This window comes from Colius striatus, chromosome 2 (genome assembly GCF_028858725.1).
Source record: "Colius striatus isolate bColStr4 chromosome 2, bColStr4.1.hap1, whole genome shotgun sequence".
NCBI classification, from domain to species: Eukaryota; Metazoa; Chordata; class Aves; order Coliiformes; family Coliidae; genus Colius; species Colius striatus.
The window spans coordinates 32,465,141-32,490,485 of NC_084760.1; the positions used below are offsets into that span (position 1 = coordinate 32,465,141).

Below are 25,345 nucleotides of genomic sequence, written 5' to 3' on the forward strand. Positions count from 1 at the left end.
TTCACAACAAGGCCTGGTAATCAGCATCCCTGCGCTAATAAAGTACAGTTCCTCTGAGTCCTCACTTCTTCGACCTATGGTTTTACAGTGAGCTTTTCCATTCATGGCAGTAGTTTCTGGGGAGATTTGATGTGTTTAGACACTGTTTTGTTCTGCCACACACATCTCAGTAATCTGTCTCCTTTCCCAGATGAGCATGTCTGAGAACAATCACTGTCTACTTTACAGGCAACTGCAACAAAGAACATGAATTAGTCTCAAAAGTACTCCACCATCATCTTCTACAGAGATCCAGAAGAAAAAACCTCCTTCCCATTCTCATAAGGGATACTTCAAAGCAGTAGGCAAGGCCCCATGATCCATGGGATGCTGATAATCTCCTAAGTTGTTTATATGATCATCTTAAAAAATAACAACAGTTTTAATTAAAGTGAAGCATGTTCAGAGATGATGGTCCATAAAATATTCTGAAGATCAACTGTAATGCAGTGGAAAGGCAGCAAGCCTGTCAGAGCTCAAGGAGCATCTGGACCACTCTTCTAGTCATACTGTTTAGTTTTTGGTAGTCCTGTGAGGAGCAGGCAGTTGGAGCAGATGGTACCAATGGGTCCCTTCTAACTCAAGATTCTAAGACTGTACAAAGAACCAAACAAATCACATGGATGTTGAGGCAAACTTGCCAGGAATGTGGAGAAGACTGAAATACTCCAATTCATTGAACTGGACCATGGACGATTATGTTCTCCTGTCTCTGAAATAAAGAGGCAGCGAAGGTTTGTAGGAGCAAAGCAGGCAAGAAGTTTGTATTCATACAAGTTCCCCCTTTTCACAGCAGCATCCTAAATACAACCTCACAAGCACAAGACAGGTGAAGGTACTTAAGATACATAAATCTCTTCCAAAGGATGATTCTCTCAAAGCTAAATGTAAGCTAATACATGGTACACTAATACAGTGACACCTTGTAAGATTATAAAAACAGGTGCTCCAATTTCTAACGAATGTCTGACACTGTCTGAGAAACTAAAGAAAGAAATCACATCATTTCTAGCGGCAGCTTTGCTGGCCTGGGTGCCTTCAGAGAGCCACCAAATGCCTGTCAATAACACAGGGGGATCAGTGTCTTCAACTGAGGTAGCAAGAGATTTAGACACCTGCAGTGAAGTTTCAGGGATGTTTCAAATTTGGCCACGGTCAGTGACTGCCAAGATACCTGAGCATCTTGCACGTGTCCAAGTCCTATGTGGTATCATGGACCATGTCACACTCTAGTTACAGCATCAACTGTGTAAAGAAGCACAAAAACCAATATTGTCTCATTTGGTCTGCAGACCTGGTGTTGCGAGGGGTTGGATTTGAGCGGGAGAATAGGAAGTTGCACTACACAACTAGGACAGAAGTGGAAATTTTCCTGCAGAAAGGTCTTTGTGACAATTGACACAACTCTGACAGGGCTTTCCTGTCCAGTTTCCAAGCTGGTGAGTTCTTGGACAAGAACCAAAGATCAACTTCCCTACAAGTGTCTTGAGCTTCTGGCTCCAAGTTTGACCTCTGATTTTTCCAGAAGGTTAATCTGCAGCTTGGCTCTGCTACTTGTTTACTCTTGTGAAACAAAAGGACGTGCAATGAGAGAATTTCTACAGATCAAGTCATCCAGGGCATAAAACTGTCCTGTTTGCTGGGAGAGCCCTGTTGTTTTTTTGGGTTTTTTTTTTAACAAAAAGAATTTAAACATCAGTGACTTTAAAACAAATATTCCTTAGTTCAGGAATATGCCCTTCTCTCAAAAATTCTAAAAAGACAATAAGTCTCCAGGAACTAACTTTTAAGAGGTCTTTGCATTCCATAGATCAGCAGATGGAAGCTCTGTCTCAAGCAGAAGGACAAGTGCAAAGAACAAAAGCACAGTCTTGCCTCTGTGTCCTGGGTACAAACCAAGGTTCATGCGAATCGTACCACTGGCCAAATGATCTTCATGCTACAGCTCAACACAGCCCACACTGCTCCTTCATTTTGTGAAGGAGCATGAAGAAGAACTGAGGAGTGCTATCACACTTCCATCCCTAGAGGCACTGGACACTCAGAAGCTTTGAGGAATCCAGGCTAAGTTAGCCTTGCTTTGAGGTAGAGGCCAGAGCATGGGTAGCTAATAACTATTTGTACAACAGACTGTGCCCTCTTAATACGATCACGCAGTACAGTTTCTAAAATGTAGGCTGAAGAGGGCCACTGGGATTCACAGCAAAGGAGGACAAGCCAAGGAGAGAAGTGAAACAGGTCCAGCCACAGCAGCTGTGGGCCTGGATGAGCAGCTCCTTGGGAGCCCGTGTGGCCCCCACGTGCAGCCCTCACCCTGCTGCCTCCTGAGCAACCCTCATGCCTTTCCCCTCTGTCGCAGGAGGTGCGGCCTCTCCATTTAAATATTTCAATTAATTACCAGCTTCTCAAGTTCAGGAACTATTTTACCTTACTCAAATAGTTTATTTAAAAATATATATATAATATTCTCCAATTCAGAAAAGGATAGAACTTCCCACAATGTAACATTTTATATATATATATATAAAATATTTATGCATTCAGTGAATGGAAACAGTTTTACTGTATACATTTTTAATGTTGTACTCTATTGCAAATCTGCATTACCTAAAAATATACTGTACTTCCGTAAATCAAAACAAGCAGGGAAAAAACACTGTAGCTGCTGTGCACTGGGTTATAATACCTAACAGAATGATATGAAGGTTTTAGGTTTGAATTTCAGAACTCACAAACGACGGCTTTACTTTGCGAGTGCATAAATAGAAGACTTAATACATTCTGGCTCTGTTAAGCTGAACTGTAGAAGAGGTTACAAAATGTAAATATAATTATTAATTTTCAGTGTTTCCAAGTCCACCTTTCATGATAGTGTTAAATAAAATCATGGTCCTATCCTTCCAAACATTTCCACACTCTTTAAAAAACAAAAACAAACAAGCAAAATTTTAAAGTGAAATGTCTTCCTTCATTGAAGTGTTAGATCATATTTTAAATTACTGCACTCCCACACAATATTTTATATATATATATATATTTTTTAAATATATATATATTTATATATATAAAGAGACCAAATAGGAGACTACATTTTTTACCATCAATATGTTTAACATCGCATACTGTAGTTGTATAAAACATGCATTTTCTGGGATAATTATGAACACGTCATGAATGAGCCCACATAAATTATATATTTTTTTTTGTACAACTCCCAAGTTAAAAAAAAAAAAGTCAGATTAAGTGCCTCTGAGGCCCTTTCTTCCCAGCTATCAGTTCTCAAAACACACTACTGAAATATTTATCTATGCCTACAGCTATGTGCTAGAGAACCAGATTTAAAATTTTAAAATACATCTACAGTATGTTTTACTTTATTCTTAAAGTTTGTGACAGTCCTCGGATATCGTGTTGTGAAATGTAAAAATAGTCAAAGATCCTTTTTTGTTTTTCCAGAAATAAAAAAAATTCAAAACAACACATCTAGGAGAATATGTAAAAACAAGGCAAAATGAAGTTTCATAGCACTTAATGAGGGTTAATAAAAGTCAATAACTAATATTGAGGTTTGTAACAAGGGTCAGAGGAGTGGTTACGCACACAAACAAATGGTCTAGTCATTCCAATGGTATCAGACATTGTTTCTGTAACCAGCGCTTCTCCACCCTTAAAACCCGTCGATATACATTCAAAATAGGCTGACGTCGATATACTTACTAGGTGTAAAAATAGTGCACTATTTTTTTCTGCCACAAAGCAAAATTGCATCCTAAGAGCTGGTAAACCTTCTTTTTTCCTTAAATAGAGAGAATGAGCAAGTAATTTTGAAAAAAAAAATTAAATTAAGGCAATTAGACAGGTAAAACAGGACTGCCCATGATGATGTAGCTGAAACTAGTATATACTTCAAACTTACACTTGCTGCCAAACACTGACATGCAGCTTTTGCTAGACATGTATGAATGATATAAACTTGAATGTTATGGCTTTATACAAGTGCATAGTTGCAACTGCAATAAGTAATGGTATCTGATTAATAAGCATAAAAAAATAAAGTGGAAAGATTTTTAAAACCCTCTTGCAGTATTACAGTACAATATATTTACACAGTATAATGGTCACTTCTTACAGATGCAGTCTATATCACTATGGTGGATCTTCCTCCTTTTCTTCTTGCAGACGTGCTGGTGACATCTTTGCGGAAGCGGAGAAGTCAGTTTCTTCCATTTTAATATTCATCTCTCTCGATCCTTTTATGAAATGTAGTGTATGTGTCTTGCTGAGAAAGCTTTCGTGGAACAGAGTTTACAAGGTCGCCTAATGTATCCTTTCACTATCCTTTCATTCCTCATTTGATCAGTCACTCGGGAGAATACAGGAAAAGCCTTCAGAGATTAGTAATTTATATTGCAGCAAAAATGTAAACCTCTGATATATATAGCACAATCTCTCATGAAAATATATATTTTTAATATATTTCGGGATATGTTTCAGTCTTGCTGTAATGGGAAGAAAATGATCACCTTGAATTGCGCCTGTGTTCCCGGAAAGCAGTTAGCTGAAAGAGAAGGGGGAAGTTTGGTCAGTAAACGCAAGCAAGGAATGGAAATCTGACAGAAACGCACTGATTCCTCAAAGTCCCCATCTAAGAAGGGCTCATCACCACACTTGGGAGAAATGTCATTCCTCTGCATTCAGCAGCATCAGTACTCAAGGATGGCACATCCTCACATATTACGATCCCAAGTCAGTTAGACCCTCTTGTGATACATGAGGGTGAAGTACAATACGCACAATGTAAAAAGGTACTTCCGAGAGATTAGTGATTTTTAAGCTTTTAACACGTAAAGATGCAGCATATTTGATTATTGTAAGCCAGCTGGATTCTACACCAGCTGGTATCTCTGTTAACTGAGTACCCAGCTGAGGTATAACCCTTGTGCTGCTGGCATCGCCCATTCCTTTATAAAGGCCAAAACACACCTCACATACCAGTGAAGAGAATTCTTAGGAAATTAACACTCACTGTTTTTTTCCATGTAAACATTCCTTCAACATGTAAAATGATCAAACTACAAAATAGCTATCACTATTTCCAGTACATTCCCATTGCATATTTAAGTAAGCCATGGGACAAATTAGATCAATAAAACAGCCATATCTTTTGTAAAGCCGTCAAGGAAATCCTGTCACAGAAGCTGCAAAGCCCGTTTGTTGATATGCATGGTTAGGTACCCAAAAAGCACAGCACTGCAAAGGAAAGCCAAGTCAAATTCACTTCATAACACAGGTAGAAAAGCAAAATGCACAACTCTGATGATTTCATGTCTGCTAGCCATACACCAGTGGGTTTATGTTAAAGCTTCAAAATGAGAAGTACTTGTAAATACCAGTTCCGTTTCAGCTACATATCCAATTGCTACACTCTCCCTTTTAAGCCTTGAAAAATCAACTGCAGAGGTTAGCAGTATTAGCACTATAGATGAGCAACTGCTCTGACAAGAGAGAATTCTTTCTTTCAGGCAGGCAGACATGAATTTTGAAAGAAGACCTAAAATTAGAAAAAATAAAAACACTGACAAAGGCGACAACTTTGTTTTAATGACAATGACTCCTCCAAGAATTCACCCACATCATGAACAGAATCTCATTTTTCTGTTGAAGATATTAAAATGAGATCTTGTATTTTCTCTGCTTTGAGAAACAAAATCCAACATAGCATGCTGTGTTCAAAGGCAAACAAATCCATTCCTCTCTATTTAGATTTACCCCTTATACTTCTTCAGAAATCAAAAACATCGTCATCATCATCATCACCATCAATATCATCAACATCATCAAATGACCAATCCCAGTCCTTAAATGCCAGATCAAGTAATCTGCAACAGGAGGGTTTCATGTTTAATGTGCGTCACGCTTCTATAAGAGACTTCAAAATTCCATTTGTTACCATTAAACCTTTTTAAGTAAAAGACTTGTCTTAAGGTGGTGGGTTCCTTCCTTTGCCTATCATGAGATAATGAAGATTCAGTGATCATGTAAGCCCGGAATATTGTATTCAATGGAAGTTTATCTCACCAATCACTCAATTCTACAGAACACTTACTATATACTGATTTTATTCCTCCCAAAATTTCAGTCAGAAGGGCCAACATGTACATTTCATAACATTATCTGCTTTCTGCTTTGCTGCTGTTTTTGTTGACCGAGGTGCAGTTTCATGCTCTCACTATCCCTTTCCAGGCAATAATGCAAGGCTAACAGTCTTCCAATAAAATGAAGAAATTACAATTGCTGAACAGAATATAAAATATAACATCATCTAAATTTATGAACAAATACAGTAGGATTTTACTATATTCCAAATACAGTGGGATTACAGCACACAATTATTGTAGCTCATTATTTAAAGCTAAGCAATGCCAAAAAAGAGGATGCATCAACTTGTCCTCTGGACTTTGCTGCCTGTGCTCCTTCTACGGGCACTATAGAACAAGGAAAGGACATGGGGGAAACCTTGTCGGCAAATGAATCACTTTACGTCTTTTAGGCATTTATTCTGGGATGGGACGAATCACTGTCTAGAAGCACTCACCTTTTTCTGTTGTTACCAAAGGACCTTAGACAAATCTCTTAGTACTAACTTCTCAATTGCTACAGCTACAAATGATGCAGTTATCACTCCAGTGAGCTCAATGGATTGTCAATAAGGATTATATGCTAACCATAGGAGGTAGAGATAGAAACCTTACCCTGTTAGAGCGTACAGTGTGTCTTAATTAAAACATGCTACAGTGTTTAATATGGTTAAACATATGCTTTCAACATAACGGATTTCAGAGGGGCTTGGGGTTTTCAGGTTTTAAAGTTCTTACACTTTTAAATGTGATCCAGCCCCGAAAAGGCTCAATATTCGTTTATTACATGAACTGTGGCTATCGTAATTTCTAAAACATGTAACGAATTTATTAGGCATTAAAAGTTTATGTTTTTCAATTTGGAATTAACCTTTGGGAACAATCCAACTGAATGGATAAGTAGAAATTGTATCATCTATATTAAAACCAATTTGCCCTTTCTTAAATAATCACAAAGAACACGAGCCATGAAAACCTTGGAGTTTCAAAAAAATGACTGTGTGAAATTCCTAGCAGGGACAGCATCTGCAGGACCTTGCAGGTTGGAAGGGAACTCAAGAGGCCTCCAGTCCAACCTCCTGCTCAGAGCAGGGTCAGCTACGAGCCCAGCCCAGGCTGCCTCAAGGCTTTGTCCTGCCAGGTCTGGAAAGCCTCCAGGGACGGAGCCTGTCTGCCTCCCCACCCAGCTGTTTCTGTCGGCTTTTCCTTCTATCCAGTTGGAATCTCTCTTGGCTGAACTGAGCCCCTTGTCTCCCAGCCTCCCACCATGCAGCACTGAAGATCCTGGCTCCATTTCCTTGATACCCTTCCCACAGGCTGCCGTGATACCCTCTGGAGATGTCCTTCATCCAAGCTGAACAGGTACAGCTTCCACAAGCCTCTGCTATGACCATCCTCATGACCTCTGCTGGACTTTCCTCAGTTTCTCAATGTCTGACTTGAATTCGGGGGCCCAAATGTGAAAGCAGTATCTCACTGCACACCAAGGAGTGAACAGAGGGGGATAAATCTCTTCTCTCAATCATCTGGCTACACTCCTCTTTGTGTAGTCTCAGGGTCTGCCTCACTGCCAAGGCCCACTGCTGGATCATCTCCAGCTTGTCTCCAGATTTAACTGGAACTGCATGTTCATTCTTAATTAAGTAGAAGAAAATGAATTATTCCATAGGGTAAGCCCTTGCACAAAAGCCACACAGAGGCACCACTCAAGATATAAATTTGCCATAGCAATTACAGTAATTTATAAGTACATGGTTTCTTATTAAGAGTGTTTAAATCCATACAAATTTCCACTGTTTTGACAGACCTGTATTAGTAAGGTGATAAGGTGACATGACCTCACAGAACTATACTTTGCCATCAGTTAGGTACATTTGCAAAGCTAACTTGGAGAGATAACTACAAAAATAAAATGGTTTACACACAGCAATATTAATCCTCCTCCTCTTCCTACAATTACAAAACATATAGGTAGAAAAAAACTAACATTCAAGACTGATTTGTAGTGGAGGACTGTAACTAAAAAAAATAGTAGGAGTAAATAGTGTGTTATGAAAGCACATTGTAAAGAGAGTGATGAAAACTGAAAGAAGAGTGTCAGAAGGAGAAAATTTAGTTTCAGAACACCTAGGAATAGCTGCAGAATTGGAATTTAAAATATAACCTTTCTGTCAACAGTAAGAAACAGAGTAATACTACTGAACTAAATTGGAAGCACTATGCAGAAGAAGAGCATTCTACTCATCCTCCCAAGTTGTCATAAGTGGTTTTTGGTAGATGCTTCAATCCAATTTTGGTTAGTTTTACACAAACTTCTATCATCACTCCCTAAAAATGAGTGATTAAAAAACTTTGTTACCTTCCTGGTTATAATTAAAAAGCTAATAATTACAAATCAAAATTATAAGGCTGTCTTTCTTTTAAGTATGTAAAATAAATAGCCTAAATTAGACTGGACAGAAGTTAGGAGGGAAGTGAAATTGAGTTACTTTGAGTCCTATGTGTTTCCACACATTAAAATCTGAGTATTTTTAAAGATCTGTTTGTTGCCATTTGATCTGTTTTGTTGTCTTGTGACAAGAGCAGCATGTCAGCACGAGCACACTGACACTGCATTCACTGCAGTCACTCTGGCAACTGCAATTTTTAACCAGGCAGTTTAGATACTGGTGGCAATTTGTTCACAGAAACACAGGAGAGCAAGACCCTCTAGTCACTACCAAATCACCTCTCTGGGGAAAAACGCTAAGCCTTTGCTGAACTGCTGGAATACTGAAACAAACAAAACATGTCTGTCCAAACTTTGCACAGGCTGTCAAAAACTGGGAAGTGATACAACCAGCATTAGTTAGTACTCTGATTAACGAAAAAAGTGGAAAAAAACCCCAGGAATTCTGTACTGTGCAATCACAGAAGCACCACCTACATAATGTTATCACTGCCATGATACAGTATAGCATTTTGCTCCTTAAAACTGATCCTGTAACAGATTACTGGATTTCTTTATATGGCTACTTTTTTTCCACAAACTGGAGGAACTTGGTAAGACTATTCTTTCACTAATCATGAGGCAGGAGTGCAAGTCTTTCTAGGCTGAATAAGGAATTTAAATCAATTCTCCAAACTTTTGATATGTGCTCCAAGCTACGTGACCAAACAGTCACCTCCCATCTTTCTCCTTTCTTTCAGAAGGCACAAATGATACTCAGACAGCTGCCTACCATGGGCACCGTGCCAAGGCCTCCACGATGTGGAATGCATATGGGCAGAGAAGCAATTCATCTGAACTAGCTTTTCATTGTACATGTCCAAGAGCATGTTGTATGCTCCTTTTCTGCACTAGTAGGGCATAAATCCTGAAAACAACTATTCCTAAATATCAACTCTAAGTGGAGTCAGACAGAGAGATACATACATTTGGTCACATGAAACACACAGCAACGTACAGTTCATCTGTCTAACCTTAGAGCAAGGCAGGAATTCAAACACATGCCTCAAAACCAAGTGCTAAGAAACAAAAGACATGTGATCTTTTGCTATGTGTAAGGCCTTCTAGACTGCTTTTTGAAGACATCTAACTCTCTCCAAAGTTCATTAAAATTACAAGCACTGAACTTCATTTCTCGGCTTCAAATCATGTCCAATAGCAGCCTTCTTTTAAAACTGTTAAACCTTTTCTTTCTTTTTTTTAGATCTTCACACTCCTCTCATTGATTCTTTGCCTAGATAAACCCTATTTTCCCTACCAACTGCCAGTTCATGGGAACCATTAGGCTACAGACAACACTACAAGTTTTGCCTGTTACACCAAACAGCAATAAGATACCTTATTACAGTAGGGAATGCAGGGTCCTTTAAACAAGAGTTCTCCTTTAAACAAACAGCTCTTCTTGTAACTTAACTGAAATTTGTAGAAGATGACATGCTAGATCACATATTTGTATTCAACAATACTTGTGGTCAACTATCCTTATCAACATATATGACATGAATTATAGTAAAATTATTTAAACAAGAAATTAAACAGCAGTTCTTCTGTCACCTTGGTTTGTTTGGAGGAAGCTGTCGACTTGGTCGTCTTATGGACTGATTTGGTTGTACCTTCATGGAAGTTCTAGGAGAAGATCGAGCAAAGGGGTCTGGTGCTGGAGGCTTCTTGGGTATTTTTTTCACCAGTCGGCTCACCCATTTTTGCTGTTCTTCTGTAGAATTAGCTAACAGTAGTAGATTCTTTGCCGTTGAAATGTCATAGTACACTGCAACAAGAATTTTTTACATGGAAATTAACATTGTTATTATTCTAAATATGTCCTCACATTAAAAATCAGTTGTCAGATTATCGTACTCTCACAGTCAAAACAGAGACACCTGCAGAGAAATCAAATGCAAAGTGAACCAGATTTTGCCAAACTTTTATGTTTTCTGGCTGCTGACAGTGCCTCCTTATGTTTAGAGGGTAACAACTTAGTACTATGGAAGATACACACTCAAATGGAAAAAAACAAAGGAAAAAACCACAAAGAGGTCTACCTGAGCCCAAGAAACTATGTCAGTCATGAGGGGTAACCACCACTGGCTGTCACCTATTTGATGAGAGGCATGGACTGTGCTGTTTCGCAGGGCAGTGACCACAGTGCAGTGCTGGCAGCCCAGCAGCTCCCATCCATCCCTGCATGGGGCCACCCACACAGCCAGGGTGCAACTCTACTTACCAATAAAACAAAAACCTACCTAGAATCATAGAATGGTAGGGTTGGAAGGGACCTTTAGAGATCATCTAGTCCAATCCCCCTGCAGAAACTTATCTGTTTATGTTTAGGTGGTGACAGATCACTACTGGAACCCTCTGTATATTAGAATGCCTTGTGATGCCGGAGGCTATAGCATACTCAAATACTGCTATTTACCTTTGCAAGGTGCTATAATCTCTTCTTTTTTATCCATGTGATCTTTGTGACATTTGATATGGCAACGGCGACATTCTAGAGCAGGAGGAGGTTTAAACATGTGCCACAGTGGCTTCATACAAGCTTCACAATTGGTTGGGAAGTGATAAAGAGTAGGTATAAACTCATGTCCTTTGTGACAAATGTAATTTGACTTCTCTCCCATGGGCTCCACAGGAAATTCCTGTTCCTTTTTGCTCTCTCCTTCATTAGCATATAGAATCTAGAATCAAAGTAAAATAATCTCAGTACTGCTAGATTTACAAATGTAAATTCAGAGTCATTATCTAAGTAGAAAGATTGACGAATTACACTGGCATCTATTTTTTCCAATAATTTTTTAGTAAAACATACATTTAGTAAATATTTAGATAAAATTATGAAAATATTTTTGACAATGTGTGAAATGCCACGTTTGTTACACTAGAAACATTAATTAATTTATTACTGAATACCTGGAATATCCTAGGAATTTCCTTGGCATCTGCTCTGTACACATCAGTCTGAGTGACTGGTCGGACATGGAAGAGTTTGCTACAGAAAATTATTTCAATGAAAACAAAAATTAATGTTACCAAAGTGATAAATTTGACAGATAAAATTAGGACACAATGTACTACATTAATTTCTAATCACTTGGTTAAAGTCCTGTCTTTCAATCCTGCACATGACCTTCCAAAAACCCTAAATAAAATGAAGTAGCCAGCCATTTGTGGAAAGGGGGGGGAAAAAAAGGCACAAAAAACCAACACCATGTGACTTTAAGGATTGCTGGTGGATTTCTACTATAATCCTCTCACAAAATCACAGCATGGTAGGGGTTGGAAGGGACCTCCAGAGGTCATCCAATCTCCCCACACTCCAGCCTTTGAGTATCCACATTCTGCATTTATTAAGAGAATAAATTCATTAACTATACAACTCACCTGCAAGGACATGTAAGTGAACATGCACCAACAGTAAAAATCACAGCTTCTCCGGCAAAGTTTTCTTTATGTTTTTGTACGTGAGGTAGGTCTGGCTGAGCTAGTGGAAGCAGCTCTGTTACATCAGAGCTCAATGGAGCAGACTGAGCACCACACTACTGCTGCAGCACTGCCCTACAGCACAATCGTTCATCCTAACAGGCACCTGAGGTCCCAGCTCACTAGTTCACCCTACAAAGGTATGCCCCATTTGATGTTGTGCTTCCAGATTGGACCTCAAAAGGCATTTTACCTTATTTTGCCAAAGTCTTTCTGACAAAGTTTGCCTACAAATCAGAAGGAAATAATAATACTTACTCTATATCTAATACCATATAGGGATTAGATTGCTCTTTATCTTGTTCACTGTCATAGAAGAGGATCTTCTTACTGCTTACAATCACATACTGTTAGGAGACAGAAAAGAGTAAAATACACATTTTAATCCAGCTCATCACAGATGTCAAAGATGTCACGGCAAGTACCACAGATGTCACGGCAATATTTCTCTACAATTTTATTAAATAGTAGCTAAACAGACAAGAGTAGTGCTGCATGCCAAGTCAATGACTTGCCAATAGAGTCATTGCACAATAAACATAATTCTGATTACCTTATATTTAAACAGATTAAAGTATCTATGAAAGGTTAAAAATGAAAGTCTGGAAGAAAGTATGATAAGTGCTTTTCATTTCTATTTTACTGATTTTTCACTTGGAATGGCAGTGACAATAATTGTCATCTTATGATGCCTATTTCACTGCCAGCTGGGATCACACTCACAAAGATCACTGTAATACTTACAATTGTAATTTTGTCCAGATTGAACAGTTTGACTGGGCAGTAACATCATGTTACTCTTTGGGAAACAACCCATGAAAGAAGTTAAATGAGCAAAGGCTGGACAAGGCAGATGAGTGATCTTTAGTTTTATCTTCTAAAGAAAGAATTTGTCAAGGGTATTTGGTTCCAGACTCTGCTGAATTCCAGCTACCTAATACTGCTTGGAATGTTTATGACTGAATATACAAACGTTTGAAGACTACGAATGGCTGTTCTCACCTCTGGTTGGACTAAGAAGTGACTTAACTTATTACAGTTTTCTTAACCTGCCCCTCTTGGACGTAACTATAGCAGCTAACCCATTGTACGCATCTAAGTAATGAGAGAATATGTATCAAAGAAAAATTCTAGCATTAAACATGTGCAGTAAATTTAAAATCCAGACTACACATGAAACAAGATAGTAAACCTGCTTTCTTACCTTTTTCACCCATCCAAATTTTTTAGTGTTATTTCTAACAGGCAGGGATAGCCAGCCTTCCAATCTTGATTCTAAAAAAATGGTATACATTAAAAGAACATAAATATTCACATTAAAAGAACATAAATATTCACAAACATTATTTTTGAGACTACTGTTCATTTAAAAATAGTTATCAAATGTCAATAATAAAGCAACAGAGCAAACATGGGAACATGAGTATGTATAAAACCAGAAGGTCTTACAAAGTTTACTCCAGTAAATGTTCAGGAATAAATGAAATAATGTATTCCTGAATACAGCCAATAACTAAAAATGCAATCACAAAAAAGGCGGTAGGCAGAAGGAACTTGCAATTATAGCACACGCATTCCCTTTAGTAATTTTTTCAAGACCTAAAATACTTTAGTCTATCAATCTTTACCTTTTAAAACATCATCTGAAGATATTAGTATGAAACACACAACATCCAGTTCAAGGCAAAAAAAACCTGCAAACCATCACCACAAATAACCTATATCCTCTATATGCCAGATAAAAATTCTGAAATTTAGTATTCTAATTCATATATTTTTGCTCTGTAAATTTTTCTGCTTATATCTCCTAAGCTTTCTAATCCAAAATAAGTAATTTTTCTCAAATCCTTAGGCCTTGCCTTCTTAGCCTCAGTCTTGAATAACAAAACCAGCTGTTCTCTGGGCATCCAGTCTCCTGAGCCAGAAGACAGAGGCAGGGAGGGGACAGAGTGAAGACCCCTTAGTCGAAAGAGAAGAGGGATGTGACTTGCTGCTCCACCTTGATGCACACAGGTTGATGGGGACAGACATAATCCATCTGAAGGTGCTGAGGGAGTTAGCAGAAGTGCTTGCCGAGCCACTCTCCATCACCTACCAGCAGTCCTGGCTCACCAGGGAGGTCCTAGCAGACTGGAGGATGGCAAATGTGATCCCCATCTACAAGAAGGGCCAGGAGGAAGATCCAGGGAACTACAGGCTTGTCAGTTTGGTCTCGGTGCCAGGGAAAGTTATGGAATAGATTATACTGAGCACCATCCTGAGGCACATACAGGATAATGAAGGGTTCAGGCCCAGCCAACATGGCTTTATGAAGGACAGGTCCTGTTTGACCAGTCTCAGCTTCTATGACAAGATGACCTACTTATGGATGAGGAAAAGGCTGTGGATGTAGTCTTCCTGGACTTCAGTAATATCTTTGACACAGTCTCCAACAGCATCCTCCTGGAGAAACTGTCTGCCTGTGGCTTGGACGGACCTACTCCGAGATGGGTGGAAAATTGTCTGTATGGCTGGGCCCACAGAGTGGCGGTGAAAGGAGTTAAATCCAGTTGGTAGGCAAGCACCAGTGGGCTCAGTGCTGGGCGTGTTCAATGATCTGGATAAGGGGATCGAGTGCACCCTCAATAAGTTTGCAGATGATAAAAAGCTGCATGGGAGTATCTGCTTGAGGACAGGAAGGCTCTTCAGAGAGACCTGGACAGCCAAGTGCCGGCTCCTGCATTTGGACCCAGGCAATGCTACAGGCTTGGAGCAGAGTGGCTGGAAGGCTGCCTGGAGGAAAAGGACCTGGAGGTGTTAATTTACAACTGGCTGAACATGAGCCAGCAGCGTGCTCAGGTGGACAAGAAGGCCAATGGCATCCTGACTTGTGTCAGAAATATTGTGGCCAGGGAAGTGATTGTCCCCTTGTACTTGTTGCTGATGAGGCTGCACCTCCCATACCATGTCCAGTTTTGGGCCCCTCACTACAAGGACATTGAGGTGTACAGAGATGGGCAATGAAGTTGCTGAAGGGTCTCACAAGGAGGGAGCTGGGGATGTTTAGCCCAGAGAAGAGGAGGCTGAGGAAAGACATGACCACTCTCTACAACTACCTGAAAGGTGTAATGAGTCACAGGACAAGAGGAAATGGCCAAGTTGAGTCAGGGGAGGTTTAGGTTGGACATTAGAAAGAACTTTTTCACCGAGAGGGTTGTCAAGCACTGGAACAGGTTGCCCAGGGAGCTGCTAGAGTCAGCATCCCTAGAGATTTTTCAGAGACATGTAGATGAGGTTCTGAGGGATATGGTTTAGTTTAGTCATGGACCTGTCAGTTTGAGGTCAGCAGTTTGTTGATGATCTTAAAGGTCTTTTCCAACTGTAATGATTCTATGAAATTCAAATGCCCTTTCACACACTCTCAATATTGGATTTATCAACAGTATTAACAGCTCAGCTGTTGTTTGACATGCATATTTCAGTAACAATCAAAAGCTCACCAGGATCACAGTTTCCTAGGGCTTACAAATATGGATTGTCTTTGACACTATTGCCCTATTTTTTATACTTGGACCCTCTTTTTACAGCTGCACTTCATACAAACACGTTTTTCCCCCATGTTTTATTAAGAGGAATGACTCAATTGCAATAATGTTTTTTAATGAGTTTCCACCCTAGCAGCTAACCTCTACTGCTGCTGAGAAACCTCCAAGTCAAAAATACTGAAGCCTTAAGTATTAATAAACACAAAACCATGAAAGGAGCATAAACATGCTCCAAAATTGCAGAAGGTATTTTCTTTCTCATCAGAAGGAGTTTGCAGGGTTCTGCCCAAGTTTAACACAGAGTAACAAATAGTTATTAGATATTCATAGAATTCATGTTTTGTCTAGATACTTAAAGCCAGGTTCAGATATGCACTGTATTCAAAATTTCTTGCTCTATAAACATTGCTGTTGATGACACACACTTACAGGAAATACTGGGTACATAAAGTAGTTCCATAACCTGTATTTTGCCTCATACCTGCCACTTTAAATTGTTACCTCCAACTGTACCTCATACATAGGGTAGCAAGCATAATGCTGATGCAAGAAATTCCTCCCTACATAGAGGAAGAGTGTGTAGTTTGTTAATAGTGTAAAAAAATAGGCATTAATATTTTTTTGCCAATTTTTCTCTGTAATCACCAGTATTGTTGCATGAAATTCGACAAAATCAAGACTTTTTTGTTTACTCTTCTTCATTTCTGGTGCCCCTTCTATACTAACAGATCAGAGAAAGGACAGAATATTCAAAAATTTTCACAGTTCATGCTTATAAGCACAACCATCATACCTCAAATCTGTTGGAATTATGTCAGTAAAAAGTCCTAGCTTAGATATGACTTTTATTTTAGAACAAAACAAAACCATGCTGATACCATGATAGCAGCTAACAACAAAAAAATTATGTACTTAGCAATTCTTTCATTAGAAACCTCATAGCAAAAGAACAGGGAATGAAGAAAAAGAGGAAATGCATAACTCTTTAGTTTGATGAATGTCAGTATCGCAAAACAAGTTTTGCCTTCAGTGGAAAGGTATTTACACTTTAAAGGAACCCCAAGTAAAATACAGAAATCTGAATGCAATTAAAAAACCCACCTCAGACATTAACACTAAACAGAACTTTTGTTCAACACAGTGTATGTGTAGTGATAGAAAACTGGAAAAAGAATTAGTAAAACAAAGCTCTATTCTACCAAAGCTATTTATATAATTTCATTGTATGATTTATGTATCTGAAAAAATGAATAAATTTTGTCTTACAAGAATCAAATATAAGATCAAGAATCAAATGTAAGGTAAAACATGTAATACTCAGAAAACTGAATTTCTAAGAGCAAATAATGTAAATTTAGATGGTGAAGAGTTAGATGTCTCCACACTTCATTTACACATAAAGACTTGACTTTTTTGGTATCCAGTATCTTATGGTCATATAGATGGCTGCAGATACTGGATAAAGGCTACCTTGAAAACAAGGCCAGAAAGCTCACTTATTCCATGCATTAATAAAAATGGTGCTTTCATACATGTCAGCGAGCATCTTTAAACATTTAGAGAAAACAAGCCAGTTATTTGTTCATGCAAATTTTTTCACGTCTTTGATGTCCACGTTCATTGCCACCGCAGTGTTTACTGACAGATTTGGGGTTTTTTGCCTCATTTTTCATAATGTATTAATAGTGTTAGTTTTGAAACAGAGAAAAGGACGCAGTAAGAACAAAACCACACAATTCTCAGGGATGTCACCTGTGCTATCAACTTCTGTAGGGCTGTGAGAACAAGACAAAGTTTCTTCCTCTGAGTCAGAATCAGAATCGAGAAGCATGCGAGAACTGGAAGGCTTAGTGGCAATACTGACAGAGGTAGAAGAGTGCTGGTAGGTAAAGGACATGGATTCCATAGTGTGGGATTGAGTGATATGGACTGAACATAAAGCATAAAGGATGAAAAAGGTAGAAAAAAATGTCAAAACAGAATCTCTAAGAAGATAGTATTAGTTTTACATTTCATCATAACACAGTAACTGCAAAGTAACCGCAAAGTAACAACCATAATAAAGTGGGAAAAAACAATTAGTCTTAATGAAGTACAATAGAATTTTAAAATAAAATTTATTTAAATAAATTTAGGATGAAGTATGACTAAAGAAAGATTTAGTTAGTATGAGGATAGTGATCGCTATCAAAGTATTAATAAGATGGTACAAACATATGAAGATGAAAAGTCACAGAATCAGAGCATTCATCTTCTATTGTAAAACACTAATATAAAGAACATTAACATAGAAATATTAATAAAATTAACATACCAGGGAATCCATCATCTGCCTCAGCATCTCCAGGCCCACTACCTATGCTACTGTTGTCTAGACCAATGTGCAATGACTGCAGCTGGGAACGAAGCTGTTCGATGTCACTGTCTTTGCTGTCCAGAGTCATCTGGAGTTCAATTCGTATCTGACTCTCTTCTGCTATTTGCTGTACGAAATAACAAGATTCCCTGTTATCACAATACTTAGTTACACAGAGAAGGCAGAAGTAGAAAATTATGCAGACTTTGCAGCCAATCTCCCCTCCCATCACTCTCTGCTTATCTCTTTTGGTCATGGGAAATTCAAGAATAGAGACTGCATATGCTACCTTGAGCTTGTGTTAATTCAGTGAGATATATAGAAAATGCAATCAATGCAATGTTTATATTTGCAAAAGGATCTTACTGCCTGCATTTCATTGATTTCCTTCTGATATTTGATCATCATTTGAGTTAACTTTTCTCTTTCAGACTTCAGTTCCATATGGAGTTTCCTATTTTCCTTTTCCTTCCGCCGTACATCAGTGTCAGCTCCACGTTTGACTGGACCCTTCCGATTCATGATCTCAGCCAATTTATTCACAGCCTTTCAATGGGAAAGAAAAAAAAAAAGACAAAAACCATAGTAATAAATACACAAAGTTATATTGTGAAGAAATAAAGTCTTCTATCCATGACCCAATCCTTCTAATCTAACTGTAAACCAAAACCTCTGCAATACAGTACTATAGTTACATTAATTCAGTGTATTACTCAAAATTGAAGAGAAGGTAATGATGTCACCTTTGCTTTCAGCAAGCGTTACTTGTGAACACTTCTACTCATTTAAATATTCCCTTCCATTTTCATTAGCTAACCCTGCCAAAATACATCTTTGGATTAAAAAGCCATTTGTTCTAGGGAAAAAAACCAAACAAACCAAGAATCAAACCAGTTTGGATTAAAATAATAAAAATACTGTTTTATGGAATTATAGAGGAATACAAATCGAGACAGAAAACAGTAAATTATTAATTCATTTGGCTGAAATGAAGATTTTTGCTGGTAGACTGCATCTGGATTAGCAGTTCCTCTGATAAATCAAAAAGAATCAGTTTCACTCCAGTTAAAGTCTACTTCATCGAAGTAAAAACTAGATCAATGTATTTTCTTTCAGGGGCAAAAAAGAATAAAGCATTTAATTATTTGCTTCATGAACACTCTTCATCAGTTTAGGTACATTTGCTTACCTGGGTTTTCAGTGTTCTTTCATTCAACAACTGTTTCTCAAATTGTGCTTTAATATTTCCTACATTTGCTTCTTCTTCTTTTAGCTTTGTAATTTCTGTAGCAAGGTAAGTAAAAAAAAAAAAAGATTCTATGAAAGCTCATTACAAAAGACAACAGTATTATTAAAGACCAAAACTAGTTTCAAATTAAACTACATTTGGTTCAGATGATACATACGTTCTTGTACTTCTTTCAGTTTGTTGTTTAGTTCTTCTTTCTCATTAGCAAGATTTGCCACATCACTAGTTAGTGTCCTATTTGCTTCTTCCAACTGCAAAACAAAACATACGCACCACCATGTAACAAAACTCCTTTGGCATACAAAAGCATTACAGGAGAGAAGGAATGCTTCACAGAATCAGAGTGAAATCAGGATAAAAGGACTAGCTGGGCACAGAAGAAAGAATGATTGGAGAGATGCATGGGAGAAACATAATAGGAGATTTTCTTTTTTTTAAAAAAAATTGTTAATAGAAATTAACTATTTTTAAAATGTGAAGTGTACTTGAATATCATAGACCTCTAAGTAGTCTAAATAGCAACAGATGACTCAAACTGCAAAGAAAACTCAAGCTCCTGTAAAACCTCTACCAAATTTACAATTCATATTACTCACAGAGGCTATGGTGGCATCTTTCTCAGTAAGTTCCTGCTTATGCCTGGCCATCATCTCTTTAATCTCCAGCTCTTTCATAATCTTCTCTTTTTCCAAATCTGAGTACTGTTCTTCAGCAATGGAACGTGCAAGTTGTTCCGAATCCGCTTTTGTCAAAGTAATCTCTAGCTGAGCAGCCAAGGAATCTCTGCAAATTGATATGTGTTATGAACTTTTAAAATGGTAGGTTACTGGACACACAAAAAACCAAATGGACAAAAAAGGGAACAAAACAACAAAAAGCCATTCCAGTCTTTTATGTATTTACAAGCAATACAACAAGAGGAAATGGCCTCAAGTTGTGGCAGGGGAGGTTCAGGCTGGACATGAGGAGGAATTTGTTTCATGAAGGGGTTGTCAGACATTGGAATGGGCTGCCCAGGGAGGTGGTGGAGTCATCATCCCTGGAGGTGTTTGGAGACGGGTGGATGTTGCACTTAGGGTCTAGCGGTTGATAGAGCTGGGACAAAGGCTGGACTCGATGATATTAAAGGTCTCTTCCAGCTGAAATGATTCTATGTTTCTAGGACATACTGGCAGTACAACTAGTAACACCTACCTCTCATCCTGTAATTCTTGTATCTTCTGCTGCATTTCTTTACAAAGTTTGGTCTTTTCCTCACATTCTTCTTTAAGTTCTCGAACTTGTGTTTTATACAGAGTCTAGAATTTGAAGTTGGAAAGAAAAGGACATGACTTCCGTATTCTATCTTGACAAAATGATAGAAGATGACACTGCATACAATTCCTCAATTAGAGATTGTAATTATGCAATGCCTTCTCTAAATTTAACCAGATGTTGTAATTATTCACAAACGTGTTTCGGTTATTTTACTTTTTTGTTTGTGTATTTGTGAATGGGTAGCTGTATGACATATCTTTCATATTTGAAAGCATACTGTTAAAAGACACTCGGTGAAAATCACCATCTGATAGAAAAATCAGAAGGTATTAGAAGCAAGAAAAATCATTACTTTTTTCAACTATTGTAATTCTTTGTTGGATGCAAGTAGAATTTTGACTTTACCCATACAAATCCATGAAACCAAACACGACAATTAACGAGCAAAAACAAGCACAGGAGAAAGGTAAAAAGAGTTTAGAAAAAAATTAATTGAAAAATTGGACTGAAATTCAATTTTTTGTGAAAGCAATACCAATCTAGAGCTCTGAAGGAAATGGAAGAAAAATTATATTGCTCTGTATACTCAAATGACTGAATACAGGTAAAGGGACACACGAGTGCAAGCAGACTTTACTGCAGTGATTTCAAGACAATCTCTAGCCTATCTACAGCAGTCAACTGACCTCTACTCTCCCTTTCTCTCCTTCATTGTGTGCAACTTTCTGATCTACTAAGACTTCAGACAGTCCTTTTCCTCTCTCACCCAAAGACCACATTAAATTTCCTTGAATTCTGAAAATAGCCTTTTCACCTCTCCCTGCACTTCGTCTGCCTGTGTACTTTTAGTATGAACTAACCTCCATATGCTAGTGGTGATTTTTAAGTACAATACCTATTTATTCTGTTGTACCTTATCAGAATAAAGCAAAATCTCCCAACAGATCTTCACCAAACTTAGCTATAAAATATCTTTCCAAGACTTAAATGCACATGTTTTGTCACAGTATGTGATTCTGAGAATATAACTCTTCCATGAAGCATGGAAGAGATGCTGAATGTGAGAGGCTTTAAACATGTAGAAAATTATTCACACTGCGGAAAAGTGAGCTACTTGACTCCTCATTCCCTCTGAACTATGTTTGGAACTCCCAAAGTTGAGACATTTCTTAACACGACCCCTTTCAAACTGCTCAGAGATCACAAGGAGTGACAACAAGGCTGCAGACAGAAAAAGAGAATTAGCTTTAGGTTAGAGATGTGAAATGCCTGAAGGCAGAGGAGGAAGAAGAAAAATTAACATAGTACTCAGAAAACAGGTTAGTATAAAAACAGACAAGCATAAAACATACCGAGAAATACTGTTCAGCTTCAAGCTGGTCTTGAAGCTCTTTCATTTGTCCATCTGCATCTTGCCGTTCCCTAGAAAGGAAAAACATACTTTTCTTTAAGACAGCATTCACAATCTTTAATATCTTCAGTCATTTTTTATCCGAAGTACAGCTGGCAATTCAACCTGAGGCTTCTTCTGGGTACAAGCTCTTTTTTTCCGTTACACAGCTGAGAACACTGCACTAATAAGAAGTCAAATACTGTTTACACACTAACTACAAGTGTCGCATACTTGAACCACAAGAGTCACTGATAAAACAAACAGTTACTGACAGAATCTTATTTCCATGTAAGACGTTAGTGATCTGACAGATTGTTTTGGGTCTTTCATTTGCTAGAGCTCAGTCTCTGAAAACATGTCTGTATTCTTTGACATGCATAATTTCCTTAATTCATCTGTTATTAAAACAACTCAGAAAGTCAATCAGTCAGTCCCACAACAAAGAGCTGTGATGCAGAAGAAAAGATTTCTGCCAGGTTCCACATTAGAGCAAACATCACGTGAAGCCACCTTCTACATGAGAAACTGCATCTTACTGACAAGAAAAGAGAAAGCACGAGGAGGTAAGTCATCAGAAGTCATAAAGGAGCTAAAAATGAGATTCATCTGACAGATGTGCTACATTGTATTTTCATTCACAGGGATGTTCTTTATGTTAAAAAAAAATATTACCCCATGCAAATATTACTTGTAAGACCTTGAAGAACTGCTGGAATTTAACTCCTTTTTGAAGGTCCAAAAGATATGTTTAAACATCATTACTACTATGGTTATGCTCCACAGCTCTGTATTAGTATTGGTTTCCAGTTCTACTAAGCTCTCCTGGACTAATAATGTTAGTAACTTTCCTTTTCTCTGAAGTCCTCACACTCTTGTGTTTAAGCTGGATTTGAGATTTTCAAGACAACAAATATCATCTTCAATAAACTTAAATGTTGGTAAATCACTAGGGCAAATCTCAACTACAGTCAGTGTAAATTATTTTAAACAACATTTACATTTTGCCTTGTAGAACAACATATTCCGTGCAGCAGATTTTTAAAATCAACATTGCTCTCAGCTTTTGCCCAAAACCAACCGCAAATCAGAAACACTACTAAAAAATACAGAGCAACTGCATACTTGCGGAGTTCATTATTTTGTTTTTCCAGACTTAATTTGATTTCCTGAAGGTGATTATTCTCCTGTTTTAACTGCTTCTCTGACATTTTCAAGGTGTTGACCTGCTGTGTTTGCATCTTGAGGTCATTCTGAGTGAGATAGCGCTTTTGTGTTTCTTGCTCTATTTTTAACGTCAGGTTTTTTACCTGAAAAACAAATAAAAACCTCTGAATTTTACAGACTTATACAGGAAAGCAACATTTAAACAGTGTCTCTTATTGACTTCCTCTACATTTTTGTACAACACATTCACATCTTTTGATAAGTCAAAGCTGTTTCCCGAATATAAGGGTATTAGCACACAACAAATTAGCTAGTTTTTCCATGTCGATCTCACAGCATTTTACATTCCAGAAAAAAAACTTTTTAACATCAGAAATGCTAAAATATTTTAGCAACATAAAACCACACTTCGCAAAACAGTTTTTAAAGCTCTAAATACATCAAAGGGAAAAGTTACTGCCACTTTAATTCCCAAACACTCCTAAATATCACTACAACAGTGAAAATATTAGGACATTGAAAACCAGGTTCCATTTAAGACTCCTTTCATTAGTGTTCCTTACATCTTCATTGAGTATATCCTTTTGCCTAAGGAGCTCATTGATTTTCTGTTGTGATTGTTTGAGGTCACAGTCCAACATAGAGCGCTGCTTTTCAGCTTCTAACAAACGATTTTCTACTTTTTGCTTTAAAGCTCTCTCTTCCAGAAGTTTCTTCTCCATTTCTGTGAAGTAAGAGATTTAAGACGTCAGTCAGCGGAAACCAGCAGATTTTAAAGGGCGGGGGTGGAGGAGTAGGATATCTATCCCATATTAACAATAAGCAACATTTCTCTTTTTAACACTGAAAAGAAAGATCACTGAGAAATGATTCATTAAAATTTTCACAGTAAACCCACACCCAGAGGATGTTTTTGCATGCAGTCCTGACTGATAGCAAATTCCTACTTTTGAGTTTCAGGATAACTTCAGTTTATCAGCAACATATCTGAGATGGATAAAAAGAGAGGATTTTAAAAAATAATCTAGCTAAATCTACTGAAGTCTTGCTTTGACTATGACAATTCAAAATCATTTAAAGAGTTGAAGCTGTTTGGGATCCTGATACCAAGTGATCTAGCCATTGATACTGAATCACTTTTGCTTCTTTTGAACATCCGCATGCTCAAAATTTTTGTGACTGCTCTGCAATTGGAAGGACAGGATCTGTAGGCAGGTTTTTAAGTGGCTGCAATAAATGTAAGCCATTTAATTCTAAAGAGTCATCTTCTGGAATTGTTTGGTGATTATCTCTCTCTCCCCAAAAGATGTCAATTGCCATGGGATCACAGAATGGTAAGGGTTGGAGGATGCACCACAATATGCACGATGACTGTGGAAATGTAGCAAAGGCTTTTCCATTTCTAACTCTATCCAGTCTACATATTTAAACTGGTAAATTGCTGATGAACATTTTATTTTAGGAGACACAGAAAGGTATAAGTACACTGAGTAAGAACACAGATAAGCTCTTAACAAAAATGGTTCAAGTGGTTTTAGTAACATAAATTGAAGAAAAATTCAGAATATACTAGTACAGAAAACATATTAGTGACATGTGCAATGGACACCCTGTTTTACTCTGAGACTAAACCTGTGTCTTTCACCTAGCAAAGCAAGTACAAAGGGACTACAACTGATTTTTACAACACTAACTGTATTTTAAAAGCATTGGGGAATCGAGGTAAAAAGTCAACATTTGGGCTTCTGGTAGCATCAAAAGATTTTATTATCTACTTTGTTATACCTCAGTTCCACTGCAATGTCAAATACATACCTTTCATGGCTTCAGATTTTGCCTCCTCTATTGATTCATAGATCTTATTTTTGTCTGCTAATCGTGCTTTTGTGGCTTTATGTTCAGCTTCTTCCTGTTCAAGGTTCTGCTGCATAACTTTGAATTTATATGTCATATCTATTTCCATGTTGCTCTTTTCCTGTTAAAGAAAAAAAATTAAACTGAAAACACTAAAGACATCAGGTTGAAGATAAAATTTTGGACAACATTAACATGTTGCTTGGAAGTATGCTAAGAGTGGAAGAGAGAGCTCAGGCTCTAAGGAGCTGAGAACTCACTCCTAGAAATGTTTTTCTTTGTATGGCAAAGTGCTTCAAAAATACACAATGACATCCTCAGTTGCAAACAATTACAGAATTACTGACTTAACAACCAATACTCAGCTGTAAGAGCTGCTCAAAGATCAAGTTCATTAAAGA

The 25,345-nt window shown here is 37.8% G+C and overlaps 1 protein-coding gene across 2 annotated transcripts in view; it reads right to left on the reverse strand.

Annotated features, from left to right (window-relative positions):
- Positions 1–2,491: 2,491 nt before the first annotated feature.
- ROCK2 (Rho associated coiled-coil containing protein kinase 2) overlaps positions 2,492–25,345 on the reverse strand; it is a 99,240-nt gene continuing 76,386 nt past the window's right edge. Inside the window, exons 17-32 of one of the 2 annotated variants that reach the window (XM_061989876.1) lie at positions 24,906–25,065; positions 23,654–23,814; positions 23,049–23,233; positions 21,886–21,955; positions 20,471–20,574; positions 19,873–20,059; positions 19,434–19,527; positions 19,217–19,311; positions 18,394–18,573; positions 17,986–18,154; positions 13,352–13,422; positions 12,406–12,494; positions 11,578–11,656; positions 11,084–11,345; positions 10,219–10,432; positions 2,492–4,597 (exon numbers count right to left, since the gene is read on the reverse strand). In XM_061989876.1, coding sequence (XP_061845860.1) covers positions 4,594–4,597; positions 10,219–10,432; positions 11,084–11,345; positions 11,578–11,656; positions 12,406–12,494; positions 13,352–13,422; positions 17,986–18,154; positions 18,394–18,573; positions 19,217–19,311; positions 19,434–19,527; positions 19,873–20,059; positions 20,471–20,574; positions 21,886–21,955; positions 23,049–23,233; positions 23,654–23,814; positions 24,906–25,065 — 2,124 coding nt within the window. In that variant the 3' untranslated portion in view covers positions 2,492–4,593. Of the gene's footprint in view, positions 4,598–5,754; positions 5,919–10,218; positions 10,433–11,083; positions 11,346–11,577; positions 11,657–12,405; positions 12,495–13,351; positions 13,423–17,985; positions 18,155–18,393; positions 18,574–19,216; positions 19,312–19,433; positions 19,528–19,872; positions 20,060–20,470; positions 20,575–21,885; positions 21,956–23,048; positions 23,234–23,653; positions 23,815–24,905; positions 25,066–25,345 lie in introns of those variants that run through there. The other variant, XM_061989877.1, reaches the window with a different exon arrangement.